The 16,955-nt window shown below is 33.1% G+C and overlaps 1 protein-coding gene across 2 annotated transcripts; it reads left to right on the forward strand.

Annotated features, from left to right (window-relative positions):
* Positions 1-1,792: 1,792 nt before the first annotated feature.
* LOC107604841 (nucleolin) lies at positions 1,793-5,118 on the forward strand. Of its 2 annotated transcripts, none has more exons than XM_016306543.3 (2): positions 1,793-2,645; positions 4,050-5,005. In XM_016306543.3, exon 1 carries the CDS (start codon positions 2,003-2,005, stop codon positions 2,633-2,635), a length of 633 nt encoding a protein of 210 aa, XP_016162029.1. In that variant the 5' UTR covers positions 1,793-2,002; the 3' UTR covers positions 2,636-2,645; positions 4,050-5,005. The 2 variants fall into 2 exon arrangements, with proteins under 2 accessions (XP_016162029.1, XP_016162030.1); XM_016306544.3 differs by having other exon boundaries at positions 1,834-2,645; positions 4,747-5,118.
* Positions 5,119-16,955: the final 11,837 nt, after the last annotated feature.

Here is a 16,955-nt window from a genome sequence, read left to right on the forward strand (position 1 = left end):
GAGGCACGTCAATGGCTTGGGTTCGTTGGGGGAGTGTGTAGCGAGAGAAGAGAGACTAGTTGGAGAGTCAATGTGAAAATTCTTATTTTTTTTAATTTTAAATTTGATTATTATTATATTTTAATTATTAATGCCACTAATTAAATTTAGTATTAATTTACTCTTTTAATCTTATTGTTCACATTGTTCAACAACTTTGTTGATTACCTAGACTTTTCTTTATTGTACATCTTAAAATAGAAACAAGAATAATAAAAAAATAAAAAAATACTTTTCTTTGTAAAATTATAACAAAAAACTAATTTAAAGATTCAATTATAAAAATATGAGCATTAAAAAAAAATACTTATAGAACACAATTTATTAGTATTACTTTTTAATTGAAAAACTTATATATAGCTTTAAAAAAATTAAATGTCAAATTGAATGGGTTATCAAATTATTAGAAAGGAAGAAATGAGTAAGGGAGTTAGATAAAAGAAAGTGGGAATAAAAACACAAAACTTTAATTTAGAAGGAAAAAATAGCGTTTAGGGTTGGCAATGAGTAGGGTAGAGTATGGTTTAGACTCTACCCTAATCTTACCCGAGTTGAAAATTTTTTTAAAACTCTACTTTATCCTACTCTATCCTACCCATGGGTTGAGAATCTCTCAACCCTAACCCTACCCGCACCCTAAAGTTCTAAACCCTACCCTACCCGACTCTATCCGCAGAAACAAAAAAAAAAAGTAAATAAATATAAAATTCAACCATTCCAAATTTTATACTTATTAATAAAATAGAAAATAAAAAACTAAGTTCAAATTAAAATTAAAAACAATAAAATCTTAAAGAAATCCAACATAAAATTGCAAATAATATGATTATCAACTAACTTATTGATGATTATTTCAAATTTTTATAAGAAGAAGATTGTGAGTACAAGACTCACTTTCTTCACTATATACATAACTTTTATATATATATTATATAATATATTAAGGGTGCGAGTAGGATAGGATAGGGTATACCCTAAACCCGTATCCTACCCTACCCACAGATAAATTTGCACCCTATCCTATCCTACCTGTAGCAGGTAGGGTAGACAACCCTACTTAAATGAGTTGGTTCGAATTGGATACCCGCGAGTAGAGTATATATTGTGAGTCCTAAAAGCGTTATTCTCAAACTGTATTTGTAATGATTTTTTATTAGCATCACAAGACATCATTAAAAAAAATCAATGACTTGAAGAGAAGAATATAAGAAAAGTTTAATTTTTTAAAATAGATGGTTAAAAAAATCCAAAAAGATAATAAAAGTAGAAGAAACTAAGTGCTTGTTTGGGCGCCATTATTTTGATAAAAAAAGATCTTTTTTATTTTTAGCGTGTTTGGCAAATTTTTAGTAGTAAAAGTAAAAGCATTAGAAAAATAAAAAAAAAGATCTTTTTTGAGAATGTATAATTTACATATTTTTTTAAAGATCTTTTTCTCTTCAAAAAAAAGATATTTTTCATCTAATAAATAAACAAAAAAGTACTTTTATATCGTTATATTCAAACATAATTGATAAATAAAAAAATCTTTTTGCACGAGATACCCAAACATAAAATTACTTTTACTTTTCCATAAGATCTTTTAAAAAAAGATAACTCAAAAAAAGATATTTTCTTAGAAACTTACCCAAACAAACTCTAAAATGTGACAAGAATATAAAAAATATAAAATATAAGATTATAATGATAATTATAATTATAATTATAATTTAGACGGTTGATTTTATTAAGGATTGTGGTTAAACATTAAACCGTGTCAATTTTTTTTTTCTCCCGGTGAGGATCCGTTCCCCTGTATCCATATCTCTCGTAGAGACGTGAACAGAACACGAACCAAACGGATTAAGCACCGTGGTAACTATTACTTGATTGCGTGTAAAACAGTATCTAAAGTAGAAACCGAGTGGTGCTTCTGCTGCTTGGTATTCTCCCCCGAAAACCCTAACTTAATCCCCTTTCTGTCATGGCCAAACTCAACGACCCGCAAGAACCCGCCACATTCCCCTCAAAGCGCAAGCCCGATGATCCAATTCCCCAAGAACCCCTAATCAAAACCCCAAAGCTCTCAACTTTCGACTGCAACAACAACTCAATCAATCACCTCACCGATTCCGAACCTCTCGCCGAGAAGGAGAAATCAGAAACCGATGTCGTTCTAGATAAAGAAGCTGGGAACGGCGACACTAAGCTTCCAAATGACGTTGTCAACAATGATAAGGAACACGTGGTAGAAGAAGAGGAGTATGATGACGACGACGACGAAGACGATGAGGATGATAATGTGGAGGCTGAGGTGGACCGGAAGGGAAAGGGGGTTTTGCGTGACGACAAGGGCAAAGGGAAATTGATAGTAGAAGAAGAAGATGATGATGACGACGACGATGATGATGACAGTGATGATGATTCGGACGTAGACGGCATTTCCGGTGATGACAGTGATTTTTCCGATGATCCGCTTGCGGAGGTTGATTTGAATAACATTCTTCCGTCAAGGACTCGGCGGCGGACGTTTCAACCTGGATTGCACATTCCCAGTAAACCCGTTGATTTTGCCGCTGCTGCTGATGATGACGATGATGACGACAGCGACGCATGAAGCTTGGCAGGTTAGTGAGATTTTCAGGTTCAAATTCCGTTTTTGTTTCTAAATTCCTTTTTAGTTGTTTGAGTTGGGATATTACTAAAATTTTTAAGAAGAAAGTCCGAATTTTCCCCCCTTTTTGTTTTGATCTATTTGTGCTTGTTCACTAGGTGGTCTTTTGCCAATTGAAGTGTCAATTGAGAGAGGGAGTGTTAATGGAAACTATGGCCAGTGAGGCTTTTTTAAGGGTTATGTGTCTGTTTGACTACTCGCCAATTTCGTATGAACAACTGATTTTGCCTAATTCCTTGAGAGAGAGAGAGATGGCTCGGTGTCTTGGAATAGATGATCCTTGATGTTTGAGTTTTTGTTGTTATTGTTGTTGAAGAACCTGAGGTGCCATTTAGTTGTGGTGTGCTTGAATGAAATTTCATGCCATAAAGTTCTAATTTTGTTCATCAATCTTGCAAAAACTTACTTTTCACTGGGCTTTTTGCCGGTTTCTACTTGTATTGTTGAAAATGAGTCTAAATGTCTCTTAACAATTTTTGTGCTCATTGGTGTAAGATTTTACTTATTGAAGCACCAATTATATACTTTGAAAACAGTTCTTGTGGGTACTGATTAAGTGAAACTGCAAGGCTAGTTCTTCCGTGGTCAAATTTTTGTTAACATGATTCTTGTCGATTCAAGTTCACTGTATGAAGCATTTTATATCTGAAATTGAACATATTGCTGATTACATCATGTGCTTGGAAAAACTGATTAGTGGATGATCTGCCATTGGAGGCTTAAATTCATATGAGAAATATTGACTTAATCATTTATTTCTTTTCCATACTTTTAATTTTTACAAATACAAGCTTTTTGTTTTATAGTAATACTCATGAATATGATTGAACTATTGAAGACAGATTAGTTTAAATTTTCATATAACTTGTATAATGAGCAAAAAGTTTTGGTATTGAATAGATATTTGAAGGATGAAGCACTTAGATCCTTATTGGCTGTGTTGTGAAATCAACCAAAGTTTCTTTTAGTGTATAAGGAAGAAGACTTATTTTGTCTTGAGTTTTTCTTAAATAAAATGTACAAAAAGTGCTTTTAAGTGATTTTGAAATCATAGTTAATAGAAGCATTAAATCATTGCTTCTCTGGTTTAGAAGTAAAATAGTGTATAGCCTGTTGCCTTTTATTGTGTGCTTTTATTTTTGAGGGTTTTGAGTTGGGATTATAAATATTAATACTCCCATAAACGGGAGTTTGTTCCCCCACCTTGAACGAATGATCACAAAGTCACATTGGACTACCTGATAATTCTTGAAAAAAAATAATTTTCACAGCAAGGCTAATGTATCAATGCATATATTTCATGCCTCTGCCGATGTGTGATTGGTTATATATATGTGATCTTTTATGTTTTTATCAGATCCATCATTTTGTCGCAGCTGAGGAGTGCAGACTAGACCTTTCAACAACGGGTTACATTTGCCTTGTTTCTCCGTAGGCTGAGAATGTAGCTATATACTGATTCCGTGGAAAATACATGTTTTGTAGATTTAGGATTGTGAGGTTTGCATTGTTGCTTAAGCAACTGTCTGACTCTGTGCTTGTTTGATTGTTCTAATTACTATAATGACAAGAAACTTTCATGATTTGGCTAGTGAATAGCAAGTAATACTTTATTCATCATTCTCACATCGCATTTCATGTGGTTGTCTGCTTGTTTGGTTGTTCTAATTGCTTCTAACTAAGTGACTATACACAACCTTGTTCACTAGGATTGTTTAATTGTGAATTTATGAATAGCAGTTAGTTAATTCGTCTATCTCATATTGTTTTATATAATATCTATAGCTCTTGTGTCTCTGGCCTATGATGGATTTTGGTGAAAAGTTGAATGATGTTAATTCGTTAGGGTTTGCCTGTGTTGGAACCTGAAAGGGATGCTACTTTAATATTTTAACTACAGCTACTATCCCACCATATTTGACTGTTCTGCTGCAAAATGATTTTCTTTTTTTCTTTTTTTCCTTTTTTTATCCTTTTTTTCACATTAGGTACTTATTTTTATTTTTATTTTTCTCTCTTTTGGTTTTGGACATCTCTATTCATGTAATCGCTAGAATCCTGTCCATTCGACAAAGGTATGCAAAGAAGAAGATTTGCCCAAGTTTGTGGAACTTTGTTGATTTTGACAATGCGTTGGCATGGCTTCTGCACCAGGGTATGTTTTATTTTTGAGATGGAGTGGGGCTAAACCCCTAAAAAATCATTGGTTTTATGTTCAGTATATAACAAAATGTTAGCATTTTGCAAGACCTGACACATTTTCAATGCCATTTTACCTCTAATATATAAAACATCAAAAGTTAGTAGCGTTAACGAATTTGTTCTAGCAATTAGTTAGCAGTTCAAGGGTTAGGGTTTAAACAATCTCACTGCTTTCTATTTCCAAAATGAAATTGTGTACTTGATTAAGGTTGATTTTTTCATAACTGTAGGTTGATGTTTTTTGTTTGATTTTATCTGTTATATTTTTTCTCGAATTAGATATTTGATTCCCAATATTTGGATTTTTGTTGAGATCATCAATCTAGGTTCTAATGAAATTTAATAATGACCTCGGGTGGACAAAACTTACAGCAGTATTTGGTGAATTTCTAGCTTAGGAGCATTCAAATCAAACGATCCTTAATATAGTTGACCATACACGGCATTGTATTTCTAGCTGGGAATTAGAATGCATGTATAGAAGTGTTTGCAAACGCCCAAATTGCCTTCAAATAGGAAGCTGGAATGAAATTGTTACAATTTCTACAGCAATAATCCCTTTTAACTTGTTATTTGAAAAAATAGAGCACTACTTTGGTGTGAAACCAAAAGGTGTGTCAAAGTGACAAATTGGATTCAGTTATCGATAACGAAAAATGGTTGGTTGTAATAATAGTAGATTAATAGTTAAATACCATATATATAGTAGTAGAATGAGTCTCAGCAAGTTTTACCTTAGGGTTGGTGGGTTCGAAACCTAGGGAGTTTTCTGGGGTTTTAAGCTTCTCTGAATCCCAATTTATTCTTTGTGAGATAACCATAAAAAAATAGATGAAATTATAAATTTCTTGGCTAGTAAATCAAGATGAGATTCAAATAAATCCTCTACGTAACTGTCCAGATAAAAAGCCAGTTGAGAGTTGATATTGCAAGTATTCGTCATGGATTAGTATCATAAGAGTTAACTAAAAACTTGGTATATGAAAATTTTAGACGCTAACAAATAAAATTCTGGAAGATGTTATTGACAATTTAAAAAAAAGATGATTAATTTTGACAAAAATGATAAATCGTCAATTGAGTAAATAGAAGTTGACATTAAATATTGATGTGACAATTAGTAATTATTATAATAATTACAAAAGTTATTTATACTTTTAATTTTTTTAATATAAAAACATTCCAAATTTTTTTTAAAGAAAAAACCTTGATTCCTTTCTCTAAAACTCTCTTCATCATCATCCACCAATATTTTTTTCTTTTTTTTTTTCCAATCTCCTCACATCTCCAGTCTCCTGTGCTAAGTGTCTTTTTCTCCTTCACTTACAACCTTCAAATCAAATATGTCCATCCTCCTCATTTCCCTTTGTCGCCGTTGCCAACACCTTCCTCTTCTAACCAACTCTTTAACCATCGCCTTCCATCTTCGATCCCGTCCACGCCATCTTTTTCGACGTCAACACTAGCTGTTGTCGAATTCTCTGTCTCTCAACCGGTTGAATTTGAATTTGTTGTTGTAAGTGAAAGAGGAGGAGGTAGATGGTTAAGGGGATTGGGGGTGTGAGGAGATTGGAGATGAAGAGATTGGTAGATGATGATGAAGAGATGAGAATTTTAGAAAGAGTTAAATACTAAATCTATATCCGAAAGATTCTGCCACTAACAAAATGGTACATGACTTTTATTATTGACAAAATAGTCCTTAAAAGATTTTAAAATTTGACAAGCGTGTCTCCGAATTCGCCGGAGCAAATCTCCGGCAAGCACAATGTTGATGTGGCCACCGTATTTTGGTGACCTGGCAAACCACCCTCAAAGCCCCCTCCCCAATACACACTCCCCCTTCCCTCCCTCCCCATCGCAGTCCCCCCCCCCCTCCCCCTTCCCCAACACACACTCCCCCTTCCTCTCCCTCCCCATTGCAACCCTCCGCCACCACAACTTCCACAAGTACCTAAAACCTAGTGCCCTGGTCTGAATCCGCGATTTGCGCATCATCAGCGCCAGATCTCACTGGATCGGCTCCTTCTTCCAGATCCCTCTCTGTCACACTTCTCCTCTTTCCTCTCGTTGCATACGCCGTAGGACGCGGTCGCCGCTCAGCCTCAGGCCAACGTTGTCGCTTCCGCTAACGGTTTTTCGTTCTTCGTTGCCAGGATCTATGGACCTCACTGTCTAATTGAAAACATTGCTTCGTTTATGATTTTCGTTGCCAGACCTTGTTGTGGCTACGATGGTGGTGACGGTGGTCCTTGATTGTTGAGGTTGTTATTGATGTTGAAGTTGTTGTTGCTGCGAGTGGTGGTGTTGAGGGAGGGAGGGGGAGTGTGCGTTAGGGAAGGGGTTGTGATGGGGCGGGGGCTACGATGGGGGAAAAGTGTGTGTTGGGGATGGGGGCTGTGACGGGGAGGGAGTGTGTGTTGAGGAGGGGGATTTGGGGGGTGGTTTGCCAGGTCACCAAAATACGATGGCCACGTCAATATTGTGCTTGCCAAAGATTTGCTCTGGCGAGCTCGGGGATACGCATGTCAACTTTTAAATTCTTTTAGGGACTATTTTGCCAGTAACAAAAGTCAGGTACCATTTTGTCGGTGCCAAAATCTTTTGGGTACTGATTTTGTATCTACATCTTTTAGAAAAAGGAAATTATGATTTAAAAAAAAATAAAATTGGAATGCTTTTAAAATTATAAAAATTAGAAACATTAGTAACTTTTGTAATTATAATAATTGTTAATTGTCACGTCAGTATTTAACGTTAACATTAACTTCTATTAACTCAATTGACGACTGGTCATTTTCGTTAAAATTAATTATCTTTTAGGGATTTTTTAAGTTATAATAATGCATTTTCAATTTTTTTAAGCTATGATGAATTATATCTATATATATAGAATAAATTGCATGCTAAAAAAATTATATATTATTCGTACATATCTACCTTATTTTCGTGTCATAATGATGTTCATAGTTTTTTTTCCTTTTTGTGGAACTTAAGAAGAGTGGTTTCTAAAAACTCCTTGTTTTTTTTGCACTAGGATATTCACCCGACGAATTCTTTGGATATTACAGAAGTATAAAATGGGCGACTTTTCTTAATGAACAAATTTCATTGTCATCCCTGGGTTTTTAGGTTCCGTTTTAACTACCAAAAAAAAAAAAATTAATTACCATTCTCTAAAAAAAATTAAACGGAAGAAAGATAGTTAAGACTTAAGAGACACAGACTTTTATCTGTGTTAACTTCTAATGTGACTCCTTTATTTTTAATGATACAATTTTGAGTATGTGTATTTTTTTGTGTTTTTTTTTTTGGAGTGGAGGAAACAAGTACAACATAAGAGCAAGTCTACTATTTTTATTGAGTAATGATTGGAAGTTTCAATTCCTTTTTGGAATTATCTCTGATATTTAAATGAATAAAATTTAGATATCTATGTTATTTTTTAAAAACATTAAAATAATAAAAAAATAAAATTTATTTATTAAAAACTTAAAAGAATAATTAGAATAAATTAAGTCTTTCAGTCATTTTTAATTATTTTTTAAGAAGATAAAACAAACATGTCACTCAGCACAATTTAGAAAGGTTTATGGACTAGCTGATGATGGGCTATGTAGCAAGTTGCAACCTCATTTTGTTGGTTTTTGGTTTTCTTATTAAACGTCACACCATGCTTTAATAATTCTAGATCGAGACATTTTGGAAGGATAACAATACGTTAAAAGCCCCAACAAATTTTGCAACATTGATTCGTACATATTAATATCAGTATACAATATATTTGAACAATAATTGAAACAACCCCCCCCCTCCCCTCCAAAAATGAACAACCATAAGTAACTTTTTTGAACTTTTAACTTATGAAAAGTAATACTATTAAGGTTTGGTATATTTTTCAAAATCAAATTGCAGTTTTCTAAAAAGTTATTTAAAACTTATAAAAAAATAAATTTTTTTTTATCAAATAAACACTTTTAAAACTAAAAATTCAAATACAAAATAATTTATTTATAAATTATTTTTAATATAATTATTTATTAATTAATCTATTTTTTCAAAAGTAAATTAAATTATTTATCGAAACTCAGTGTAAGACCACAAGGAACAATTTCACGCTTAGTTCATTTAAACTGCCGATCACACTGACACTTATCTGATTGCAGTATAGGTTCTTCACAAGAATTTTGTTCTTATAATTTTGGAAAAATTTTAAGTATATCGGAAAATACCGATGTTTCAGTTGTTTTAACCGTTGATTTCAATTAATATATATTATATATATTTTTTATAATTCAAATCAATGGTTAAAACAACTAAACACCGGTATTTTCGATACACTTAAAACTCTTCCTATCATTTTTATAATTATAAGGTGCCCTTTTCCATAAAGGGTCTAAAGTTGCTTGCCACTAAACACTTATATTCTACACTTTGTCTTGTGCCTACACAAATTTGGTTTAATATGTGACCCATTTCCTCTCGAAATTGGATTTTCATGGTCTGTTTTTTATTTTTGTTAGTACTTGGCAGGCACCAGATTTACTCTTCTCATTTTGGTCGCGTAATTTGTTCTGTAAACAGTGTCTGGTGCAGTTGAATGGCTCTTTGAGGTTGGCCTACCCTACCCTTGTTACTTAAAGGGGGTTAATGGTTAAAGCAAAGTTTTTAACCCTCAAAAGCCCATTTGATATAGGCCTTTGTGTGGACCCAAAGTATCTTTCTATCTGTTTGATATTCGATGTTTGACCATGAGATTGTGAAACATCGTACAGTCAAAAATTCAAATGGGAAATTCTTAAGCTCCGCTAGGTTACAAAGCACTGAAAAACAAATGGGAGACATGTCCTTAGGCTTTTCCAAAAAGAATTGTTCTACTGTTCCTGTACTCGTCTTCTTCTTTCTTTTTTTCAACCGTCAAAAACTCAAAATGGTACAAAAAACTTTTCCTTATTTACTAAAATAACGCCAAAAATTATGACCAATAATTTTTTAAAAAATTTGAAAATATTACAAAAAAAGATAAATTCTATAAATTACAAATGATTTTGTTTTGACAAAACGTTTAAGCATATTATCCACATTTTTGTGAAAATATTTGAATAATTATTTAGGAGATGCATGCTAAAAATCAAAACAAAATTCTATCTCTAAATCTCTCTATTATTGTTTTTAAAAAATTTTGATAATTCACAAAAAAAATCACAAAAACTTCACTTGAGATGAAATCATTAAAATTTAAAGATAAAAAAATTTATTTTTTTACTTATATTTATAAAAAATCGTATCAAAACTTAATTTCTAAATTTAAAAAATATTTAATATCTAATTTAGATCTCCAAAACTTATTTACTCTTCGTATCTTTTAGAAATACTTTGGTTAGCAGTACAAAATTTTGGTTCTATTTTAATAATTTATCCTTTTTCTTCCCTAATACATTGAGTTAATACATGTCTCTTAATTATTGAATATGATGCGACATCTACACTAATTCAATTTAACATTTTAAAAAGGTATAGTATACCAAAAAATAGGTACATATAATATTACCCTCTTAAAATTGAAGGGCTATTTAGAGATGAATTTATTCAGTTCATATATTAAACTAGATATCTCCATTCATCTCCTTAAGAAAGAAATTAAGAGATAGTAATATATTCTACGAGAGAAAACTATTATTAAAATTGACATTCTCATAATTAAAATGAATAAGAGACTGAATTTTAAGTTTTTTATTTTTTATTTTTTTTTCAAGCATGTTGAAATTCCTCAATGCTGAAATGAAAAGCGAAGCCAAAGATATCTCCAATGGTGGGTTTGGCTTTTGCGACAACTTTTCATTCTCTGTTTTTTATTTATTTTTATTTTTAATTTTTTTTTCTACAAAAATGGTTAAGTGGGTGACATCACTAGACCATTTGTGTGGTCCTCTGTACTCCCTCATCCTATCCATTCATTTCCCATCATAACCTTGCTTTACCTTTCAATGGTGTGAAAGATTTGAATTTTCTAAATTTTGAATTTTATTTTAGAAAATAAAGTATAATTTTTTATTATTTATTTTATAAATAAGACTAAAAAAATATAAAAAAATATTTAAAAGTAAGATATCACACTTTATTCTTTAAAATAAAAATTTAAAATTTAAATGATCCAAATTTATGTGTAAAAGAGTGCAGTGAAATAGTAAATAGAGATTAAAAGAGTGGAATGAAGTTTAAAAGAATAGCGCATCATTCTATCCTAAATGTGGCTCAATTTTTTGGAAATGGGGGGCATGTGTGTGCTTTGATCCGATATGGTTTAGGGGTGAAACAGACATATTTGTGGGACAGTTTTTTGTCAGTGTGGGCAGAAGGAAATCGGACCCTGCGTTTTCTTTGAATTTTAAATTTTTAGTAACAAATCGAAGGGTCCGATTTGTTTGGGTGAGAGATGAAAATTCGTATGCATGAAATCGGACCCAATGATATCACAAGGAAGAATTTTGCATGCAACTCGGAGGGTCCGAGTTCCACTCCAAGCAGATACAAACGCAAAGAAATCGGACCGTGGGTTTTGCTTCCACTCCAAGCAGATACAAACGCAAAGAAATCGGACCGTGGGTTTTGCTTGCTGTCCTCGAAGGGTCCGAGTTCCTACTACCCTGAACCCACATTTTTGTTAGATACCTCCCACCCCCATATCATTCTCATACACCAGCATGGGTCCAATATCAATATTAAAAAGCACCTAAATGTACTCCAAATTGAGAGCAACAAAAAATATGAATCTTTTTAAATAAAATATATGAAATCTATTATACCATTAACCTTTTTTTTGTTGACTTATATCATTAATCATTTCATTTCATTATTATATTATTAATCCAAACAATGAAAGTTTATTCTAATCTTCTAGGCTCCATATCATTTTGTTTACAAGGTTAAAAAATTATATTTGATTGAATATAATAAAATAATATATTTATATATTAGTGTGAGGTTCCTTATGCACCCGACAAGCAGAATTAAACTGGAATAGAGATTGGCGGAGGTGCAAAGAATTGTTCGAATAGCACAGCGGAAAAAAATATTCCACCAAGTGTAGTTAATGAGATCCACGTTAGTTTGGACGAGAGTGGTAAACATCATGTTGGCATATGTCTGATGAAGGGTGATGCAGTGCAAAATTCAGATTTAGAGGATGAAAATACAGTGGTGCAGAAAATTGGATTGGATGATGAAGGGGTTGTAAGGAACTTAGAAGATTCGGAGGACTCAGAGCAGGATGCAGACGGTGAAACTAATCAAGATGAACATGGAGGAAGTTGGGATAAAGATATGGCTGAAAATAGGACTGCTTGGGATCTGGCTGTCGAATCAGGAGTTGTTTTATATGACGAGGATGAGGACATTATGGCTATTCTCCTAGTTCAGAATGAAGTATTGGCACAAAAAAGAAGGCAAGCAAAACAGAAAGAGAAAGCAAGAAGATGCCGCCCCATAAACCGAAATAAGGTGTGTAATAGAGTTTTTAAATAATTTTAGTTCGTGGAATATGCGGAGTTTAGGGGGTGTGAAAAGTGGAAAATGGTAAAAAATTTAAGCGTAAAAATAATGTGAATATGTTAGGATTGATAGAGACAGAGAAGGATATGATTTCTAAGTTTGATGTAGTACAATTTTGGGGTAATGATGTGGTGAGTTTGGAATTTGTGGGATCAGATGGTGCTTCCAGAGGTTTATTAATAATGTGGGATATTATGATGTTTAGGTTGAGTAATTGTTACAAAGGGGAGAGATGGTTGTGTATAGAAGGGGAATTGACAAACAATAATTTTTATTTGTGCTAGTTGCTTGGTGTATGGTGCGCATACAAGGGAAGAGAAGCTTGCTGTATGGGAAGAGTTGAGTTTTTTATCAGAAATATGTCAGGTTCCTCTTTGCTACATGGGTGTCTTCAATGAGGTTGTGCAGTTGGAAGAAAGAAAAGGCGCTAGTGTGTTAACAGCATTATCGAACTGGTGGATATAAAGTTGAATGACTGTAAGTTTACGTGGTTCAGGGGGTCAATCGTGCAGTCAAATTAATAAAATATTGGTGAGTTTGGTTTCATTGTTATCATTTGGAGCACTTGGTTGAAAAGAAATAACATAATTTTCAGGAATCAAGAATCAGGTGTTGCAGGAGTAGTCAGCAGGTCGATTAAAAGTTACAAAGAGTAGAGTGGTATTTGATCTTTTGGGTTGTTGATGATTTTTGTCGAAGATGATTAGGAATTAGTTTATTTTATCTGTTTAGTACTTTTCTATTGAGACGTTGATGCTCCACCTTGTTGTGTTGAGCTTTTTATTTCAAAAAAAATATATTTATATATAAAATATTTTTTTATATTTTTTGTTTTTTATCAATTATTTTTTATAGAAAGTAGAGTGATTCTCTTTGTATTCAATTTTAATTTATTCCTTTTATTTCTATTTCAATTTTAATGTATCTTTTTATTCATTTTAATTTCTTATCTTCTTGTTATCTTTTATTTCTTATCATTTGGTATCAGAACTCAGGTATTAAATTAGTCTTTATTAATCTATGTCTGTTCTTCTTATATATATATATAAAAAAAAGAGTCCAGTGTCTCTCACATCCTTCTTTATGTTCTTGTCTTTTTTGTTTGTATCTCATTAATATATTGTCGTTCTTGTTGATTTTATGAATACCTGCCTTGGATCTGGTTACCATTTTATGAGTATTCTTTGATGGAGGATCCATGAGTACAAGGGTATGAGAAGTGGTAGTGTCTTGAGAAGTAGAGAAAGTAGTGTTGGTAAACAGATGGAGTACTTGAAAATTTTGAAGTAGCATCTTTATTTTGTAAATTATTATTTAAAGCATGTGAAAAACTAATACTATTAGGTTTTAGAGACAAAGGTCTAGGAACAAACTCGTTACTCACTGAAGAATTAGTAGTTGTTAAAGGCAGTGAAGTATGAGCAAATAAAGAAGAATATGGAAAGGTATTTTCATCAAACAAAATATTTCTAGAAATATATACCTTATTTGTAGGAGATAAACACTTGTATCCTTTATAATTTTGAGTATAACCTAAAAACACACATTGATGAAGATCTATAACTAAATTTATTGTTGTTATAAGGTCTTAGATTGGAATAGCATGAACTACCAAAAACTTTTAAGTGATTATAATCAGGTTTATAATCAAAGAGAATTTCATATGGTTACTTATTGTCTAAAATGGAAGTAGGCAATCTGTTTATAAGATAGGCAGCTATTAAAACTACTTCATCCCAATATGTCAAAGGCATACGAGCAGTGAAAAGCATAGTTAAGGCCATCTCAGTAAGATGGTGATGCTTTTTTTCTGCCCTTCCATTCTGTTCATGAACGTAAGGGCATGAAAATTAATGTTTAATGCCTTCTTACTACATCAGAGAAGAAAAAGCATTATTTACATACTCTTTATCATTATTAGATTGTAAACACTTAATAGAGTAGGTTGTTAATTTTTTTATGTATGCTTTATATTGAACAAAAGCTTGATACACTTGAGACTTATTAACTAACAAATAGAGGCAGGTATATCGTGAGAATGCATCAATGAAAATAATGTAATATCTATAACCTAAATGTGAAATTATAGAACTAGATCCCCAAACATCTGAATAAATGAGTTGCAAAGGAGAAGTATATTGTGTAAAAGAATCTGAAAAAGGCAACTTATGCATCTTAGCACAGGCACAATTTTCACATAATAAGAGAATAGAATCAGCATCTTTATTAGAAGAATGTTAAAAATTACACTATTGAAGAATAGATTTAACAGTCTTAGATGTAGCATGGCCAAGTCTTTTATGCCATAATTAAAAATTAGAACAAGAAACAGAAAATAAGACAAGTTGTGATGCTAGTTTGGATCTTGAAACTACAACATTGTAAAATTGATAGAGTCCTCCATTGTTAAAATCTTGAAGAAGAATCTTCTTGGTGTGCTTGCACTTCATAAAATAAAAATCATCATGAAACTCAAAGAAAATAGCATTATCTTTGGCAAATTTCGAAACACTCACTAATTTTTTTTGTTATTTCAAGGGCATGAATTAAAGATTGCAATTCAAAACCTCTTTTCAAATCAAGAGAATGTAAATAAGAAGTGCCAATGTGTTTAATATGCATATTTGTCCTATTACCTACATGAATCTGTTTAGGGCCTATGTATTCAGAACAGGAAAGCAAATTAGATTGATGAGGAGTAATGTGATAGGATGCTCCAGTATTTGGAAACCAGGTTGGATTAGAAACTGAAGACGACATTGCCATATAGGCTGAAGGATTATGAAATGAGGATGGTGCTGGTGGTGGAGTTACTGGAGTGGTAGAGGAGCGAGGAGATGAAAAAGATGTATTGGTTTGTGTATATCTTGAATTCTGAGATGGTGGAGATTATTCTTGATTGAATCTTTGAAAACAATTCAATGCTGTGTGGCTAAAACGTCCACAAACTTGACATTGTAGCCTATTATTGGACAAAAAAGAACAACCACCACATTCCACCACGGGCTCTTCGACCACTGATGAACGGATATTTTATACGTTTTTTGACATCATTTTCATATAGTTTTTATTATGTTTTATTTAAGTTCTATTTTATTTTCATAGGATTTAGTGAAAAAATTCATATTTTTGAATTCTACTTTGATTTTTTGTGTTTTACGATGATTTTAGGTATTTTCTAGCTGAAATTGAGGAGCTTTGGAAAAAGTCTGATTCAGAGACAGAGAAAGGACTGCAGATGCTGTCAGGATCTGATCTCCGTGCACTTGAAGGAGCATTTCTGGATCTACAGAGGTCCAAATGGTGCACTCTTAACGACTATGGAAAGCTAACATCGAGCACTTTCCATAAATATATAATAGTCCATACTTTGCTTTGGAAATGAAGGTCCAAAACTGGCGTTCAACGCCAGTTCTTCACCCCCTTCTTGGCGTTGGATGCCCAAAAGGGAGCAGCTGGTGTCCAACACCCAAACAGGAGTCCCAAGCTGGCGTTCAATACCCTAGAGGGAGTACCAACTCGTGGCTTCACCTTAGCTCAGTCCGAACACTCACCAAGTGGGCTCGGAAAGTGGATTTTTGCACTACAAGACTAGTTTATCTTATTTCTGTAATTCTTAGTTATTAGATTAGTATTTATAGACAAGAGTTCATCCTTGTTAGGAGCTCTTGGACATTCCACGCGTTTTACATTACTTTTTTGTAAGCTATGAGCAACTAAACCTTCTAGGTTAAGGTTAGAAGCTCTGCTGATTCTTATGGATTAATAATATCGCTATTCTATTTCAATCTATGCTTAATTCGATTCTAAGATGTATCTTCATTCTTCATCCTAATGAATTGGGAGTGTAACTTAACCGTCATCCCTATTCTACATGGGTTCTTGTGAGTCCTTGATGGGATAGTACTGAACCACAAGCTTGATTATACATCTCTTAGACGGCTAATCCACGACTTCGTTGGGTACTTAGAGACATCAGTGCAGCCGAGGTATGGGGCGATTAGGGCCTTTGTGGTATAGGCTAGAATCATTGGAGTAGCATTCTCTAATCCGGAAGATCCGACCTTGTCTGTGGTGCTTTGAGTAAGATCACCAAGGGAATGGACTGCTAGAGCTTCAGCCTTGTTCAGATTGGATGACCGCTGATCCGGCGTTTGATCTGAAGCAGAGGAGATTAATGACCGCTAACCCGGCGTTAATCATTTATAGCCTGCCATGGAATGAATCAATCAGAAGTTAGAGTAGATGGTGAGAAAAGTTGATCTAGAAGGAAGAAGCATCTCCGAAATCTCAACCGTTCTCTCATCACTGATTTTACACCAATTAAGTAATTCTGTTTTATTCTGTTTTATGTGTTTTTCGTGACAAACTATATTTTCTATCTGCCTGACTAAGATCTGCAAGATAGCCATTGCTTGCTCAAACCAACAATCTCCGTGGGATCAACCCTCACTCACCTGAGATATTACTTGGACGACCCGGTGCACTTACTGGTCTATTTGTGTGAATA

The sequence above is a fragment of the Arachis ipaensis genome, chromosome B6, assembly GCF_059453495.1.
Source record: "Arachis ipaensis isolate K30076 ecotype BB chromosome B6, ASM5945349v1, whole genome shotgun sequence".
Classification (NCBI taxonomy): Eukaryota; Viridiplantae; Streptophyta; class Magnoliopsida; order Fabales; family Fabaceae; genus Arachis; species Arachis ipaensis.

Excerpts from the sequence above, each read along its gene's own strand:
- LOC107604841 (XM_016306543.3), top strand. The coding sequence starts at position 2,003 with ATGGCCAAACTCAACGACCCGCAAGAACCCGCCACATTCCCCTCAAAG.